The sequence below is a fragment of the Eurytemora carolleeae genome, unplaced genomic scaffold (assembly GCF_000591075.1).
Source record: "Eurytemora carolleeae unplaced genomic scaffold, Eaff_2.0 scaffold330, whole genome shotgun sequence".
Taxonomy (NCBI): domain Eukaryota; kingdom Metazoa; phylum Arthropoda; class Copepoda; order Calanoida; family Temoridae; genus Eurytemora; species Eurytemora carolleeae.
Window position 1 is genome coordinate 94,017 of NW_019396272.1, and position 19,116 is coordinate 113,132.

At 33.9% G+C, this 19,116-nt stretch overlaps 1 protein-coding gene across 1 annotated transcript; it reads right to left on the reverse strand.

Moving 5' to 3' along the window:
• Nucleotides 1-238: 238 nt before the first annotated feature.
• Nucleotides 239-17,786, reverse strand: LOC111699870 (vacuolar protein sorting-associated protein 16 homolog). The gene is made up of 21 exons (XM_023470622.1): nt 17,704-17,786; nt 15,283-15,351; nt 13,988-14,066; nt 13,728-13,843; nt 13,453-13,563; nt 12,872-12,920; nt 12,636-12,689; nt 11,374-11,448; nt 11,206-11,271; nt 10,184-10,282; nt 9,823-10,021; nt 9,371-9,456; nt 8,824-8,966; nt 7,290-7,320; nt 6,712-6,824; nt 6,250-6,394; nt 5,433-5,546; nt 4,967-5,094; nt 4,545-4,670; nt 3,264-3,366; nt 239-454 (listed from the first exon to the last, which is right to left on the reverse strand). The coding sequence occupies exons 2-21, from the start codon at nt 15,309-15,311 to the stop codon at nt 362-364; spliced, it is 1,959 nt and encodes a 652-aa protein (XP_023326390.1). The 5' UTR covers nt 15,312-15,351; nt 17,704-17,786; the 3' UTR covers nt 239-361.
• Nucleotides 17,787-19,116: the final 1,330 nt, after the last annotated feature.

The window sequence follows — 19,116 nt, forward strand, 5'->3', positions numbered from 1 at the left end:
CTCACTCAAATCAATTAATCACACTTATGAGACAAAAAAAATCTCTTAAGATATAAAATTAAATAAAGACCGTGTTTGCATATTAAAGCAAGCAATATTACTTATTCTAAATTAATGAAAAATTTCTCAGAATTTGTTAAAGACAACATAATCTAGAGGAAACAAATTCTACAGATAACTTTCTCCAAACGTTTTGAGTGTTACATAAATATACAATTTAAAAAAATAATTAAACCTGTAATCTTTACACCATGTATTGTATCACAATTAGTTGAATAATCTTTATTCCTAAATTGAATTGTAGGTTTGGAAATAGTAAAATTCAAATAGTAAAACATATTTTTGATTTGAAAACTTGTTTCTATCTCAAAGTCTGAAGTTTCTGTTTGTATCCTGCTACTTTCTCTAAGACAGAGAAGTTCTTCACAGATCTAACTTCTATCACACTCAACGCCTAAAAATAATAGATCTAACATTTGAAATCAATTACTACAAAATACTTCCATTAAAAATAGTTTGAATCTCAATCCATTTGAGATACATTCTAAAGTATTTCTTAATTTGCCATTCACTATAAGTTGGTAGGGTCGACTATTAAATAAATTTTTCTTCCTAACTTTTAAAAAGTAAAAGTAAAAAAAGTAAAAAATTATTTATTTATTAAAGGAAAAGATAATGAAAAATACATATTTATTGTTTACACTATATTTAATATAAATTGGTGGATTGTTAATATTTTTCGACGATGAACTAACAACTTTTGGAATAAAAGATGTTAAAAAAAAAAATTTAAAAAGCTTTATGGAGTGTGAAAGAGATATAGGTGTTATGAAAAACGGGCATTTTTAAGCATCTTTTTAATTCGCGCTGATTTTTGACATCTTTTATGTTTGATAATATCTTTTACTCTTTTTATTCTTTTCTTTTTAAAATCGTCTTTGCTTTCTTCGATTTTTTTGGAAACATAGCATGTGTTAGAATTAAAACATTTGTTCTGCTGATAAAAATCTTCTATTAAATTCTGTTTAAAATTCGAAATAAGATTGATATTTAAAAGCTTAGAAAAGTGTCGTTTATTTTCATACCATATTTTAGGGAAATTGTGAGGGGGGAGCAGTCCAATTTTAATAGATTTTACTCTAGGAATATAAAAATCATTTCTGTTTCTAAGATTTGCGTTTTTGATATTTTTTGATAGTAATAAAATCTTTTATAAATGTTGGGGGTAATTGATCTTCTTACAATTGAAATACAAATTTAATGACATTAAAAATTCCTAATTTTCTGAATTGGGAGTATGTTTAAATCCCAAAAAGCTTCCGCTGTGAGACTTATTCTAGGTAACCCCATCAAAAGACGGATAGCTTTCTTTTGCAATGATTCTATTTTATCAATATTTTTGTTTTTGTCTTATAAAATAAAATTTTATCAAAATGGAGCTCTATTCATTATTTTTTTTTAACAATTTTATCAAACAGAAAAGAGAAAATAAATTTATTAGGTTAGGTATTTATTTGTTATTTATTTAAACAAAATTGCTGGGGCTACTCCTTGAATATCGTATTATAGCTCGCAATGACACGATTTTATAGTTTAGTTACAATAACAATTTAATTAGTTCCTTTAATGGATGATTTTCTGTTCTAAAAGGGTAGTATAATTGGTATTTAATCTATAACATTGCAAGAGACATCCAAAAATCTTCCATATTACCCATCCCACCTTCTAACCATGACCGTCAATCAAAGCCCATTAAATATTTACTAATTTCGATCAATGATTGGTCCCCGCAATTATGTCTTTTCAAACTATGATATTTGCTAGATCAAATAATCTAACTTTGAAATATTAAAAAGATACAGATTAGGTTTCAAAGATAAAGTGATTATTTTTTAATAATGTTTTTATAATGTTTTTTTTTATAATTTTTGTAAAATAAAATGGAATGAGGCAAAATAAATAATTTCAAATGTTCATCTTTTTTCTCCTTTCTCCATATGCACGTCCAGAGTTTCTCTTTTTCTTGCCAAATGTTTTATAATTTACTTTTTTAAAATTTGTTATTAAATAAAATGGTACGAGGCATAGGGTTTCACATGTTCATCTTTTTTCTCCTTTCTCCATCTGCGCTTCCCTTTGCCCGTCCATTAATGGCGCTGCTTTTAAAAGAATTTTTACGAGTCGCTGTCTTTGATCCATAATAATAAAAAGCACGATCACCCTTTCATTGTATGGATGTCCCCCTCTCCGTTTTTTTGTGTTGCTTAATTGTAATTGCAGGCTTAGCGCTGAACATTCTGTCTACTTGCATGTGACAGGTCACCACTTCTGCACTTCAAGTTAATTTCTATTACCAGCGAGGAAGCAATAGCTTCCCTGCTATGTACCGGACATTTTTACTTTTCTGTACAATGAGGGTTGCTTTTCAACGAAGGATAATCAAGTGACCTACTCATAGGTAAGGTTGTTGTAGGATCCAACAGAGAAATGAACTCGAGTCTTATTTCGCTGCTTGTGAGAAGGTTAGATGGTAGGTAGAGGAAAGTGGAGATGAGGATAAGGGTTTGTAAAAGTGGTGTATTAGGAATGTTTTGTTAAAGTCGTTCAATTTGTCCACGTGTTATACTGTTTCCCAGTCCAGCGGAATTCCTTAGGAAGTATGGCATTTAGTGTGCACCGCTGCATGCAGAATGCGGAGTTGTCTCCTTTCATCAGCACTCCTCAGGGAGAGGGACCTTACAAAAAGGGGCTCCGATCGCTAAGTGGAGTGAATATAAAACTAGTATTAGCGCTTTGTTATTCCTATTTCTTCACTTAGTACCCCGGCCGTGGGTACGGTAGCTAAGAAGGAGGCTAGCTAATTGAGCAAAGGGTTTAAGGCCGCTTGGCCTTCCCTCCCTCCATATGTGCAGACGCATTTCTCAGCGTCCACTGCAAATAGTGCAGGTAGCTTCCTAGCAGAGCTCTTCTATCCTTGACTGTAGGAATGCAACTGATATGAAGTGATTTTAAAATTTGAATTTGTGGCAAAAACTCAACTCCTTTGACATTTGACGTGAAATTTTATATTTGACATATAATTTTCCAATGGAAACCCTAGTCACTACCCTGTTGGGTCTTGATATTGGGAGCCATGATAATTTTGATACGATGTGTTATTTGAATTTAAATAATTTTATCAGTTTTCCAAACACAAACTAAAAATTGCCTGTGAATGGTCAAAGGCTATAAGCTTGTGATAATTCTATTATTCTAGTCTTTACCTCCATATTCTTCAGTTGGAATGCGAGGTCTGCAGCTTCAGAATACATATCCAGCTTCATTAGGTACTGCAGTCTCTCCTCAGGAGGTATCAGAGAGACAAATCTACATAATAAAGCATTTTGCTCATATGCTTAGCTAGACCTGGTTAAACGACTAGACCCAATTGGCTGAATTTTGTTGGAAACCCATGGATCCCCCGAGCCTGAAATTTAAAAGAGTATCGTTGAACGAAACTTCCGAGTTTCCTTTTTGGGGTCTTAATATTTGTGTAGATTTTGATTCAAGAGAGTTGATAAAAATGGTAAGGTATAAAGGATTAAATAAAATAATATTTCAAAACAAAAATATCGATATCTACAAAACTGGGTAAACCCATTTGTGAAACCCGGGTTTCAAAACTGGTTTTCATAACGATACCCTGTCTTAAGTTTTGGGCTCCGGGGGTAACAATATTTTCTCCCAAAAATTTGTTTCAAAATTCAACGGGTCACGCCGCACTCCTGTATGCCGAGTCCATTAGCACCTGATCCAATCAGGGTTTAGTCATGTGTTTGATGTCTATTCTGAACCAATAGAAATAGCTTGGTGGTAACATATATCTTTCTATCTCTCTCATTATCCAATCAGAGTTATGAATCCTTCAATCGGCGCTTTCAGTAAATCTAAATATTTACTTCTACTGAAACTATGGTGACCGTGCACTTCAGCTAATCTGTAATAATTATGTACCTCAGATTAAAACTACTGAACATTTTTATCTTACGTGAAGTGAATCGAGTCTTTGTCACAAACTCAATATTCAAATACCTATATCTTTCAACTTGATTGTGTAAATCTAAATTTTACCATATTAGGTTGCAAATATATAGGGATTATAAACCAGAGTTTGCGACCAAGACTCTATTCCTATACTCAGAATTGACATGAAGACATACAATTTTTAGGATGAAACGAGTGCAGTGTGAAATGTGTATGTAAGATTAATTTTAGGTCATTTAAGGTTGGCCGTCGCATACTAATAGCATTATTCTTTTTTGAAAAAGCATAAAAGCTAAATATTTCACTGACTTATGCTTGTTAAAATAAATAACTTGTGTCTAAGAACGATTTTACAAAACTGAAACAGTTGTGGGAAGTGGGTTGAACATAAAGAGTTCCAAACAAACGGTCAATCTCTGTTGCGCAGTTATTCGATATTAATTTGTTTCTACGACTCAAAAATACGGAAAATGTAAAACATCTTGTTAGAAATCAAGAAACAAAGAATCCTAGATTTATACCTGTGTGCTTCTTCTTTGGCACCACCTTGAATACAGGCGTCTACAAACGGACCAAATCCAATTAAAGATTTCTTACTCTTAGCTAAATTTGAAAGTTCGTCCCACTGCTTGCTAGCTCCGAAACTTCTGTAAGGAGAGGGAAAAATTAAATAGCTAACTAAATTAATTTACGAATTGAAATTCAAATAAAAAATATCCAAGTAGAAAGCATAAAACGGCATTTTTAAAAGAAAATTTTGCTAACTTCAGTTGAGAAAATTTTTCTTGTGATTTTCTTTCTCTGTTTTTTAATTTAAGGATTGTAGAGGCTACACATCAATGCTAAGGTAAATTTGTTTTTATGATGTTTATTTTTGTTATGTATTTCTTGAATAATAAATTTAAATGATAAAAAAACATGTCATTTTTAATTTTCTCCTCCCCTGACTTTGAGCCAAAGATATTTCCTATCTGAGAGTTTGAACTCTGATCTCAGTTTATCTGCTAGCTTTATTTCCCCCTCCTCCAGCAACTGGGAGATGGTCTCGTGGAGACTCTTATTCATGTACGCCTAAAAATGGGCTAAGAATAATGCTGAAAGTGTTATATTAAGAATAATGCCGTCACTAATGAGTCAAAAGCGTTTTCAAATTTGTAATATAAAACTTTTCTTAATAGTAAGATAGAGAGAAAATAGATCAAACATATATAAATTAAAAACTGTGAAATTACGTATTTAAAACGTAAAAATGTATATTTTTTTGTGAATTTGTTCTCCTGCCAAATTGATTTTTCTCAAAAAATTATGTATTTAACAGAGTGTTCCAAAATAAAGCTGACAGTATTTTGCCAAATCTTTAGAATAACATGGTTTGAGGTTGATAACTGGATACTCCTGGTAACTCTTACCCTGCCCAGTTTTTCTTCTAGTTTAGATTGATGATTAAGTAGTCGACTTGTCTCTTCAGTAGCAGTCAGATTAAACTCAGCTCTAGATCTCTTGTAGTAATCTTGAGCTGTTACCTAGACTATAATTTTTAGGAAAGGAATACACACCATTTAGTGAGGTTGAAGCCAGTGCTCCTTTCCGACGCGTTGTAACGTAGCTGAAACAGAAACATTTCCGACCCTTTCCATTAACAAAATTAATTCTTAACAATAAATGCTCTTTAGATTAAAGGAAATGAGAAAGTGTCGGAAAAGAGGGAGGATGGAAGCCCCCTCCCACCTCCATGCAATTTTGACGATGCACGGTAATCGCTTTAAATGAGTTAAAAATCAATCTTATCTAAATATAAAAAAAATCTATTTTGACCCCTAAAAATTGTTCTACGAAGAAAAGTGGTTGCAAGCAAATGAAAGTACCATTTCAAAGCAAAACAAATTACAAGATGGGGTAATTATCTCAAAGCCCTATATACTTTGCTTGTCTGTCTGTCTGTTTGTCTCCAATAAACGTCAAAACGGCTGAACCGATTGGGCCCAAATTTTGTGTGGGACTTCACGTGACCCCAGGGAAGGGTTATGGATGATTAAATTTTAAAAAAATTGCCTCCAACAAAATTCTATCTCCATTAAATTTTGAAAATCCCCATTTTTTTTTAAATCCGCGAAATATGTTTGTTTTTATTTTACAATGTATACAAAGAGAACATGTTCCCAATTTAAATAGAAGATGGGCGCGAAGCACCCTATAAGCCTAGTAATAATAGATGTAAATATTTACTAGAGCTGAAAGACGTGATTCTATTCTAGTAGACGAATAGCTCTCTATAACACTCTGCCTAGCTAATGAGTTCCAGTCGTCTTCTTGTTGTAACCAACTCTGTAGAGCTGCTGGATTATGCTGGCGGCAGTATTTACTGTACAACCTAAACAACAATCAAATACAACCTCGTTCTCATTAGAAACAAATTAATTTCTTATAAAAGTAAAAAAGGTGCACAATATAGTACAAATGTGAATATTATTAAATAAAAAACTACTGTTAGTATTTTATAGATCTGTTTTTAATAGAATAAAGGATTCTGTTTGTCCAATTTCAAAGTTTCAAAAAATATTTTTTTAGAGAACTCAATTGTAAACAAATGTGAACATCTTAAAAACAGAAATATGAAAAGAAAGGATATGGAACAAGAAGGTCGAAACCAACTATGAAATGAAACTCTAATGATAAAATAAAATCTACCTGGCTCCTAGATCAACTCCTCGAATGATCATATGAAAATCAGCAGTTGAATGCTGCTCCTGCAGGTTTAATATCACGTGGTAGATTAGATCTGAGTCCCCGCTATCCACAGCCTAGAATTAGAATTTTAAACAAACCTCCCCTCATTTAAAGGGAAAGTAAGAGTAATTTCAAGTGACCCTCAATGCACAGATGGGAATGTTTGATTTACAACGGTACCCTTGAAACATTGATCTGATCAATAATGTTTGATTCTGATAATTCATATATGTTCTCATGGAGTAAAATGCGCAATGTACTCAGATAAAAATGATAAACAATTCATTTGACACAGTTTAAGGGTACCGTTGTGAATCGGGCATTGTCATCTTTATATGGAGATTCATTTGAAATTACGCATACAGTCCCTTTAAACAGCTGATTTTGTACAAGCAAATAAAATTTTGAATGTTACACATTTAAAACCATGCATCTTCGAATAAAGTTAGAATTTGCCGAACTTAATTCTATTCAATATTTCCACTTACATTAACATTAATTCACTGTTTAAATTGAACTCGAACAAAATTCAAATTTACCTTGCTTAAAGCTTGAGCTCCTTGTCCCAACCTGAAATATATTTCAATATAAATATGTTATCATTTACAACCTGTATATCATATAGTTAAAGCCTTCAAACATAGATAGCTATATAATAAACAAGACATTCGTATATATATATGTTGCCTATAGCCGGCCAAACGGCTGTACCGATTGGGCTAAGCAATTTTGTGGACACTCATGGGTAGCCGGGGGGTGTTATAGGCTGAAAAAATTGAAATAAAAAAAAATCACGGACAACGCCGGAACTTTCAGCTAGTATAATATATATCTAGCCCACTGATCTAGTTTATTCAAGTGTATCCAGTTATATTTTAACCGCTCATAGGAGAGGTCCTCCCAAGTTCTTTCTCCGTGAAACGGAGCCGAGAGCAGACATGAGAGAGGTCCCAGGATTGATAGTAGTTTAAGCGCTGAGTGGAATGCGCGATTCATCCCAGACAAGATAAAGGAATAAAGGAAATAAATAGTAAAACTTCATCTTCAGCTTTTCTCTGCTATACATCTCAGCTAAAAGAAGGAATATAGAATCTCAAAAATCAGGGATGAAGTACACGCTGATACCGGTTTTGTACTTGGTCTGCTCATAAAAATGGAACTGGAACTCATCCTGCTCTTAAGAATGGATTGCTACGGAAGATCTTATTCAGAGTTGGGTATAAAAGTATATTTGTACTCCTATGCATAATGTATTGCAAAACAATACGAGTTCATCAATTCCACACAAGTCGGAAATGACTATAAATCAAGGAACAAGTAGACTTTTTTTCAGCAAAGAAAATTCCTCAATACGCCTCTTCCTAACATCCAACTTCTCCAAATTATCCATACCTCAACGTCAAATTAGTTGAAAACATCCAATAAATAAAGAAGATAAAAAAGTACAAAAAAATGCATGCTGACAGGCCTAGACTTGAGATTTAGATTAGAATACAATTGCAGAAACCTTCGCCAACCCACCACCCACCCTTCCCATTTGATTTATAAACAGTTTGATCAGCTGTAATGAATCAGCATTCCTGATAACTGCAATAACGAAAGCAAAATATAAAAATCAAGACATGCCTGGTCTGCAAAATAAAACAAATATATACTGCATTTCAAGTGTAGAGTGTAGGAACAGGGTGTCCACAACAAAATTCCAGAACCAAAAACATATAGGTGGTTAAAAACTTCTATGTAACCAAAAACATGATGGAGAATTGAAGCACATGAAAAAAACATTGTAAAACAAGAGTGTAGGGCAGAAAATGAAGTACAACAAGAACTGTGACAGGGTGTGTGCAGACGGGTGAGCACCCTGGTTAATTGCTTTGACCATCATCTATTTAATTACACAAATTGTTACAAACTAAAATAAAAAAATAAAAATGTAAAAAATTCCAGTGTATCCTAATTCAATCCCAAAATAGACTCCTTTAAACTCTAAACTTCTCTCGACCCCCTAGTCGAGGGCCAATCAACAGCCATTTATCAAATAATAAATGATAAATAAATAATAAATAGATTTACTTGAGAAGAAGAGGAACTTGTTTATCTGCTCTAATCTCGTGTTCTAGAAGCTGAACTGCTAAACGCTTCTTACCAACCTCAGCTGCTCTACCCGCTACATCACTATACGAGATATCAGCGTTTAATCCTAGCTTGGAACTAACCTAAATAAAAAAATACATTATTTGTGGACCACAATTAAGGAAATCAATTGCATGACACTAGATATTTCAAATAGAGATGAAATGGACGACATAAGCAGTTACACATTTATTGAATACAAATAAAGAAAGGAATTCAATCTTTGCCAAAAACTCAAATTTTCTAATCCACATATCTTAGCAACCTGTGGTTTAAACCTTTAATTATTTATATTTAGATGATTTGATCTAATCAAATTCTTACTTAGAATTATCTAAGATCTGCAACATCAGGATTAGAAAATCAAAACTAGAGTAAATTGGCTGATTCTTTAAAATAAACATGTGTTTGATTTTTAGTTTGTTTTATTGTTGATTTTGAAATCTTTTGTTATCAATTAGCAATCTAATACAGAAAAATACACTACCTGTCTAGCTGTCTCGGCCTCGTCGGCGGTCGAAGTTTCCACCTTGTAACAGGCCCAGTGTCCTAGTACTCTATTCTTGCCCTCACCTAAACACAGCCTAATTTTAGTTAAATTGAAGAAATTGATTTGTTTTTCAATATTTTGGGAGAAACCAAAATAAAGAGAATTGTAAACTTTATATTGTTCTTTGTTTTCCTCGAAGTATTTAGTATTCAAACACCAGCACCTATCTTGAATTATATTTTAATGATGAGAAAACAGATATTATTTAGAAAATTATTTTCGGGGAAAAAGACACTTATTATAAATTTTGAAGAACCCTCCACCCCACTTACCACTATTACTTATGAATTCAATGCATAGTGCAAATTTGGACAAAAGCTGAAAAATAATTTTATAATTCAGAATTGATTTTTAAGGAAAACTAATACCCCTGACACGTGAGAACTCACTTGGACTGAGTTTAAGATAGTCGCATATCTCTAGAGCTAGAGGGAAGAGCCTACGGTTTATGATCCTGTCAACTAGAACAGATCTAGAGAGAGAAGAGAGCTGGGTGGAGGTGAGCGGAATACCGATCTTGTAATAACGAACTGCATTCAATAGTTTAAGAGTCTGGCATTGCTGGTGGAATGTGTCACCGGCAAATCCCTAAATTAAATGAATATGAGACGTACTACGTAAAAGCTTACGATCCAGATCTATAAAATAAACTAAATTAAAAAGGTAGTATTAGTCGATGATCACAATCAATCAGGTTTAATCAACTTATTAATGTGCCTCCAGTTTTCATGAATATTTGCCTGAACTAACCTGGATAAATGAATTCCCAAACTTCGCAGCTCTCATTAATTCCTTCTGGTGTGAAGGTTGAAACATAGATCCAGCTGCAGATATACATTGAGATACTGCCTAGAATATTAAACCATCCAGCTGAAGATATACATTAAGATACTGCCTAGAATTTTAAACTATCCAGCAGCAGATATACATTGAGATACTACCTAGAATATTAGACTATCCAGCAGCAGATATACATTAAGATACTGCCTAGAATATCAAACTATCCATTTGAAGATATACATTAAGATACTGCCTAGAATATTAAACTATCCAGCAGCAGATATACATTAAGATACTGCCTAGAATATCAAACTATCCATCTGAAGATATACATTAAGATACTGCCTAGACTATTAAAGTATCCATCTGAAGATATACATTGAGATACTGCCTAGAATATTAAACTATCCAGCTGCAGATATACATTAAGATACGCCTAGAATATCAAAATATCCATCTGAAGATATACATTGAGATACTGCCTAGAATATTAAACTATCCAGCAGCAGATATACATTAAGATACTGGCTACTGGCTAGAATATTAAACTATCCAGCAGCAAATATACATTAAGATACTGCCTAGAATATTAAACTATCCAGCAGCAGATATACATTGAGATACTGCCTAGAATATTAAACTATCCAGCAGCAGATATACATTGAGATACTGCCTAGAATATTAAACTATCCAGCAGCAGATATACATTGAGATAATGAGCAGATTTACATTGAAAAAAAAACGATCTAAAATATTTAAAAGTGTTCTTTATGGTCCCGTTAAATGTATAAAGAATTCGAATGGATAATTGATGGTCAAATTAGTAAAATTTGGAGTTCAGGTGCTTTATATTACCAAGGCCAAGTCAAGTCCCCATAAAAAACCCGTCAAATAGATAATTTTGGGAGTTAAAACTTTTGTTATTTTAATTCCATATTTTCACAACTTCAAGACAATTAGTATTAAATGAATTCTTAATAAATTAGATTTACCTGGTCGAGTCTTGCTTGAATCATTCTGATATAATCATCAGCTTTGTGGGATTTAGATGAGAATGCCTGAAAACAAACTGACTATTAGATAACAGAGTTGAGGTGGAAGTAATCTACAAAACTTTTGGAAAGAAACCTTAGATAATACACTTGACAAGATGTGTTAACCTGTGATGCCATAAGAAGAATAGATCCCGGAGTCATTGAACCAATCTTGTAAATATCTGCAACGGGCTCTTCCACCTATATTTACAGTAGATTATACAAGTTTTTTACAGAAGTTTTTTTTGCAGTTTTGACGTCTTAGACTGACAAATATCGAATTGTAGTGGACAAAATGTAAAAATATATTGTGTGCATAAAATAAATAATCTAGAAAAATTGACACAATATTTCAGTCAAACGCTAGATGTCACAATTGATCTGGAATTATTTTTTACATATTAATTTTTAAATCTAAATTTTTTCACAATATTTTTTAAATAGTTGTATGATATAAGAGGCAAAAATTTTAACATTTCAATATTTCTTGTCCTTCATTTTCTTCTTGTCCATACATATTTAAATCATATTTCAGCTAAATTAAAAATTTTTTTTTTTTGGGACATCCTTGCAGTTTTGCCGATACTGCAAGCTTTAGAACTATGTTGAGAGGATCTTTCTTTCCTGTTCTGAACTCTGTATTGTTTACACATGTGTTATATCTGACTCTGCAACACATTTTCCTGATATTCTCTATCTTCTACTTAGGCATGTGANGGGGGGGAGTCTCCTAGTCCCATCTCTAATGCTTGTTTCCATTCGCTAATGGAATAAATTGATAGTGTAAAGCTTATCATCAGAGATTTTCCTTCAAATTTTTCCTGTTCTTTTTTCTTCTTGCTTCTTGTTTCTACGTTTTGAGGCCTCTGCCAATAGTTCTTGTGACATCGAATTGTGGAGCCGGTCAGAGAGATAAGGAGGTTTAGAGGAGGAATAGTAAGAGGAATTTCAGTAGTAGCTCCCTGCTTTCCTTCTTGTCATGGTCTTTCCAACTAAGCTCATAACTGCACCGCTTATAAAGAATGGTGAGTTGTAAGCCTCTTCCACAGCAGGCCAGTCCTCACAGCCGACCGTGTAAAAAACTGGTAGCATTGTAGATGGCTTATATATATACCTATCAGTGGTTATACTTTTTGAGTTTCCATTGTTCTTGCTTCCTAGGAGAGAGATGGAAAGAAAGAGAGAATCCACAGTCCACACTATTTAAATCCTATATTTCGCTACTCCCCTGTAGGATAAGTCATGAGCAACTCTACGCTCTTTCAAACTGTGGAGCCGGGAGCTGCTAAGAAAGATCTCACCCCCACAAGTAAAAAGCAACTAATTGAACCGGAATTTTAATTTCAATCACTTAAGGTATCTTTTATATGTACATCATATATTTTTACCTTATGAATGAGATCGTGAAAACCTTTGGATAAAACTCTAACTCCGTCACATTCCTAAACCACAAGTTTGATTACAGTTTCGCAAAGACAGAATTGTATTGGAGCCTGCAGAAGAAAGGAGTTATTTGAAAATTAGAGGAAAATATTTTAAACGATTAAAAAAATAAAAACTCTGATGTTAATGCATCATATTTTTGGTTTGTTTACAGTATCAATGTGTTGTCTTCAATTTGTACCTGTGTTACAGCAATAGGGGATATACCATACATAACTTCCACTACTCCGCTGATAAAACAATTGTTATACAAATTTAGGCAAGCTTCAAATCAAATCAAATCATAAGTTGCAGGGATGGCCGAGGACTCCAGTAGTGGATTGGAGTTTCAAGTCCTCCCCATTCCTGGTTTTTCAGTCTGGCCTTCCGAACGTAAGGTTAATGTACTCTTTTTTTTTACTTTGTAAAGCTTATGAAATTATATTCGTTTCCTTTCAAGGTTTGGATATTTAAGTTCATATGGAGGGGGGGGGGGCAAAAGTATTGCATTTACCCCTCTCTCCAAGTCTTGCCTTTGGTTGAAATTATTGGGTTAATTAGTAAGATCAACATGTATACTAAAGTAAACAGTTTTATTGAAGTGCCTGGGATTGCCCGTGGAATATTTAAAAAAATTCACGGGTTCCCTTAAATAAATTTCAGCCCATTCGGTCAAGCCGTTTGGCCAGCTATGGCCAACATATGTACATACAAACAAATATATTTATGTGAGCGAAGAGAATTATTATATTGATGAAAGATTATTTAGATTGTTTTAAGTTCCTGGTATGAACAAGGTTTGCAAGGCCGGAAGTGAGAGAGATAAAAACAGCGTCTTCTCCACACCAAGCTAGGTAAATAACCTCAGCATCTAACTGGTAATGACTCAGCTTCCTAGATATTCTTAACATTAACAACAATATTATTTAAGTGTAAAAATAATTCCTGGGAAAATATCAAAATAACAGCAAAACTTCCAAGTTAACGTTAAAATTACATTTTCCCCGTAATTTCTAAAAATGTAGAGGTAGGAACTAGCAACGGAATCCCAGTTTTACCTTGTCGTAGTTCCCATCCAGAGTAGTCCTGTATCTGTGACTACAGCTATATTAGATTGACTAGGACTAGTCACAACTTTAGTTATAGAAGCCTGACTTCCAGGAGAAGCATCAATCTAAACATATATCTACAGATCATACATAATGTGAATATTTCTTTATTTGCTTGTTGCTTGTAGTTGTTGATAATTTAAAATTGAATTAGAAAACAATACGATTACTATAATATAATAAAAGTTAATCATCAATTAAGACTATACCTGGATATCTAGCACTGTCATATCGTTATGCGTAAGAAGAATGAGTTCAGATCCACGGCCGACCAACAACTTATTTTGTCTGGAGAAATATTATAAATATTAATATTTATATCATATTTATAGTTTAATCGTTAAACGTTCTCTTAAAATAATCCTTTGAACCTAATCATTACCGCCTCCCCTTTTGAAAATAATATATTTTTGTACAATAATTTTGTTGTTGCTTGAAACCCTTGGCCTCAAAAACATATAAATCGATATACAACATGCATTTTGCACAAATTTTTGCAAATTTTTGCGCGTGCTCGCGGACTGAGTAAGCGTACAACAATTTAAGTTGCATATTTGAAATCTTCGGCCTCAAAAACCCCTATTGAGATGTATTGCATGCATAAATAAGTCTTATAAATAGTCCATTTTTGGGGACTTATGGACCACTGTCAGGGGACGGAAACGTCATGTGTGTGTGTGTGTGTGTCTGTACCACAAAGAATATAATTTGATTAAAGTTTACAATAAACTAATCGTTATTCAAGCTTAATTATAATTGACGACATTGTTCTGCAATTTCCTTTTCTGTAGTCATGGTATGTGTCTGTACCTAAAGAGTGTGCGTGTGTAATACTAAACTCGTCTGCAATGCAGTGCGACTGGCTTTCTCATGCGAGACCAGCGCCATTGCCCTTCCCTTTATTCTTATTCCCTGACCACTGTATGTTATGTATGTTTGGGCGGAGCGGGAAAAAACGCTTTAGGTTATTTTCCTGAATTGTATCAAAAAGAAAAAAAAAACTTGGCTATTTTTCATAATTAACTGCCCACCCCGGGCAGTTAATTATGAAAAATATACACCCCCTGAAAACTTTTGAACCTTTGCAGGTTCGTAAAACCCAGCAATTTCTAAATTTTATTAACCACTAAAAATGTACAAACCAAAACCTTTGACCGCAATGACAATATTGAAACTAGACACTCTTATTCACATTTATAATGGCGCTGCGATATCTTTGCTAACGTCGTTTTTGCTGGAGTCATTTTAGCCAGATGCACCTAAAAAACGTGTTTTTTTGCTATACGACAATTTTTCAAAGTAAAACATCACCGTCATATTATTTAGGGTAAGCGCTGCGGCTAGTTTTTATGGTAAAGTTTTATTACATAGAGAAATCATGCAGCAAAAATGACGTATAGCATAATGGAATACATCAAACAATGACTTATAGCTTAGGTGACGCTTGCAAATTGACTCTAGCATGAATGGAGTAGCGTTCTTTATGGTAGAACTCATCACTAACCTGTCATTCTGTATTGGACACCAGGCCATAAAATGAGGGAGCTCAACAACATCAAATAGTTTACGCACCCTATAAACAATATTCTGTTCTAAAAGCTACTTAAGGTCTAATTGTCTATGGATACCGATACCATGAAATATACTTTCATAAGTTCAAATCAAATTCTAAAGGAAAGTTTTTTTGAAAATAAACTCTTAATCACAAAACAATTATCAAAGTTGTTTTACTCTGCAAGTCAGCCTTAAGAGCCATTTTCTTTAACCCCGTTGGCTTTAATTTGGTAATATTACAAGCACAAGCACAAGCACAAGCACAAGCACAAGCACAAGCACAAGCACAAGACCAAGACCAAGACCAAAAACAACAAAAATAATAATAATTTACCTGGCAGAAAGAATTTTCATATCTTTAGCCTCCTGTCCCATGGAGAAAGATGATTTGAAGGTTCCGAAAAGAGAATAAATAAGAACTGTTCCATCCTCCAGGACAAATATTGGTTCCTCCTCCTCTGTCAATCCCATACATATCTGGATCAAAAATTTTAATACATTATTTGCTTTTTCTACCTATTAAAAATTGTTTATTGTTTTGGTTATTTAATCGACAAAAATATTTCACTTATTCCTGCACCAATTTCATTACTTAGATTTTGAGACTTGAATATTTATTGCGTAAAGACAATTTAGTTATCTCTGCTTTTCTTTAAAATCAATACTGTAGAAAAAAAAACAGACTTGAATGACTACAACTTTCAATTTTTAACATTTTAGAACTCCCCTATGATATGATCATTTTTCAGTGAAATTTTAAGTACTGATTCAAACTTGGAAAAATTTTCTGTAGACAGCCTTTTATTTTGAAACAAAACCATATGGAAGATGATGTCCCACACACAATTTATTAAAGATTAGAAATAAATATAAAAAAGAATAGCCATGCCAGATAGATTCTAGAGATAAAAATAATGAAACCGTTATTTTCAGATGATTATAAAACTATTAATCATAATTAAAAAAATCAAAGGAAATATCAACCAACGATTAATTTTTTATTGTGGGGGGGGGGAAGGTTTACATGGAACTTGTGTAGAACAGTTCCTGCATAACCAAATATAAACCTGAGGAGAATTGTTCCATTTCCATATTGCCAACTGCTCTCCACTTCCTGTTAGGACTTGTATCTGTTGTTTATCAGCTAAGAGGGTCAGTCCTGCAAAACAAACTGTATAATAGATTAAACAAGTTGCTAATCAGGGGTGTATATTTTTTTTGAAAAATCATTTCCCCCCTCTTTGAAAACCCAAAAGATAGTTGTTGCTTTAAGAAGAGTTTTAATCGCAGAATTGGGGAAAATAAATGATTTTTAGGGAAAATAAATAAATTTCTGGGGAAAAGTACGAAAAAGAATGAAAAACCTGCTAAATGTCTAATTTTAAAAATCACCCCCCCCTAGTGCAGGGGGGATTCTTGAAATTTTTGCATTTATTCTCCTTTTTAAACTGACCTGCGTGATTTCCTGAGACAACCTTAGTTGAGTCTAACACGTTGTTGAATACTCCACTATACAATTCTACCTGAACACGGGTATAAATTGTATGATTGAGGGTGTCCAGGGGGGGGGAGAGCATTTAAAATCCTATTTACATCCCTCAACTTTTACTCTTCTTATAATCAGCATACATGATACATATAATCATGCGGCCATTTTCATCTGGATCTAAATCTATATAATACAAGACATATTCGTATATATATATATATATGTCGCATTTAGCTGACCAAACGGCTGGACCGATTCGGCTGAAATTTTTGTGGACACTCATGGGTGGCCGGGGGGTGATATAGGCTAAAAAATTCAAATTTTTTTATTTTATTTTCTTCAATTTTAATTTCTCACGGGCAACGCCGGGCCCTTTAGCTTGTTGAAAATAATATCTTTGAACCCCTACCCCAAACTAAAAATGTATTAAAAAAGCAGTGCTCAGGATCAATTAAATTTTTAAAACAACATCTCCACTTGCATTTTCGATAAGGGTTTACTTATTATTAATTACTTATGAATTAAATAATACTTATCTCCCCCGCCCCCCATCTCCTCTCTTAGACAAAGAAAACGTTCTAACATTCAGCTAGCTCTTTAATTACCTTGTCGTAAAATGAATCACCCAACTGAATCCAGTTATTTGTGACATCACTCATTTTGTTATCTGAACAAGAAATATACATTTGTGGATTTGTTCAATACTTTTAAGTATTGAATAAGATTATGACAAGGAATAAATTGGTATTATTAAAAAGTTTTGAAAAAAAATTGTGTAGATGTTTTACTCTGCAAGTCAGCCTTAAGAGCCATTTTCTTTAACCCCGTTGGCTTTAATTTGGTAATATGCCCCCCCCCCCTATATCATACAATAATTCCAACCTTGGATCCTGTATTGACGAAGCTAGGTAGAATCTATAGGTAGTTGTTAGTACTGCTACACCAGTACCAGTGTTACTTGGGAATATTCTAAATAAAATATAAAAATAACAACGACAATAACAACAACAAGAACGAAAACAATAACAAGACCAATTCAGACCAATTCAAGAACAAGAACAAGAACAAAAACAAGCCTAAGAGCAAGCACAAGAAAGCAGAAGAGCAAGCACAAGAGCAAGCACAAGAGCAAGCACAAGAGCAAGCACAAGAGCAAGCACAAGAGCAAGCACAAAAACAAGCCTAAGAGCAAGCACAAGAAAGCAAAAGAGCAAGGACAAGAGCAAACACAAGAGCAAGCACAAGAGCAAGCACAAAAACAAGCTTAAGAGCAAGCACAAGAAAGCACAAGAGCAAGCACAAGAGCAAGCACAAGAGCAAGCACAAGAGCAAGCACAAGAGCAAGCACAAGAGCAAGAACAAGAGCAAGCACAAGTGCAAGCACAAGAGCAAGCACAAGAGCAAGCACAAAAACAAGCCTAAGAGCAAGCACAAGAAAGCACAAGAGCAAGCACAAGAGCAAGCACAAGAGCAAGCACAAGAGCAAGCACAAGAGCAAGCACAAGAGCAAGCACAAGAGCAAGCACAAGTGCAAGCACAAGAGCAAGCACAAGAGTAAGCACAAGCACAAGCACAAGCACAAGCATTGTGATTTATACCAGAATCAGGGGCGGATAAAGGATTTAAGTGAGGGGGGGGGGCAAGATTTTTTAGGAACAAAAAAATTCATAATTAGGAACCAAAAATCGCGGCGCAGGCAAAAATTTTTTTTGACTTAAAAGACTCAAAAAGAGTGAAAATTAATGACAAAAGACTAAAAAACTAGATTTTTAACTTTTCACACATTATAGTTTATCAAAACAGATATTTTTCCTGTTTTGCACTAGGGTTTCTTTCCTGCAATTAAGCATGCTATTTAGAAGCTATTCTGAAAATAGGAACAAAAAATTCCAAATTCAGGGGGGGGGCGAATTTCCCCCCGCCTCCCCCCTGTATCCGCCCCTGACCAGAATAGATTTCTTGTTTTATTTCATATCAGATGTGTTGACTTACTGAATACAGGTTGGTAAGGTTAGTTTTTTATTGTTTAAGTATAACACACATTTTTCTTGCCCCCCCCTAACCAAATGTCTAGTTGCGCGCCTGCAACTCTGAACACTGTCTGCAGAATCCTATATTATTAAACTTAAAGGGAGTGTTCGCGAAAAATGGAAAGGGGGGCTTACGGCGAATACTGAGGTCTTTTGATCGCTTCTTCTATCTGAATTGCGTCAATAAGGAGAAAATTGTTAAAAACGACTCATGCTGAAGAACGTAGCGTCCATACAAATTCAGAAAGTTGCAACATTCAACTCG

Bases quoted from the DNA above. Each gene is read 5' to 3' on its own strand.
- LOC111699870 (XM_023470622.1), bottom strand. From the start codon at position 15,311: ATGGCCTGGTGTCCAATACAGAATGACAG. The intron at 6,825-7,289 runs GTAAATTTGAAT...TTCTAATTCTAG, and splicing joins GAGCTCAAGCTTTAAGCAAG to GCTGTGGATAGCGGGGACTC. The intron at 4,671-4,966 runs GGGAGGAGAAAA...CTCTCCTTACAG, and splicing joins TATCTTTGGCTCAAAGTCAG to AAGTTTCGGAGCTAGCAAGC.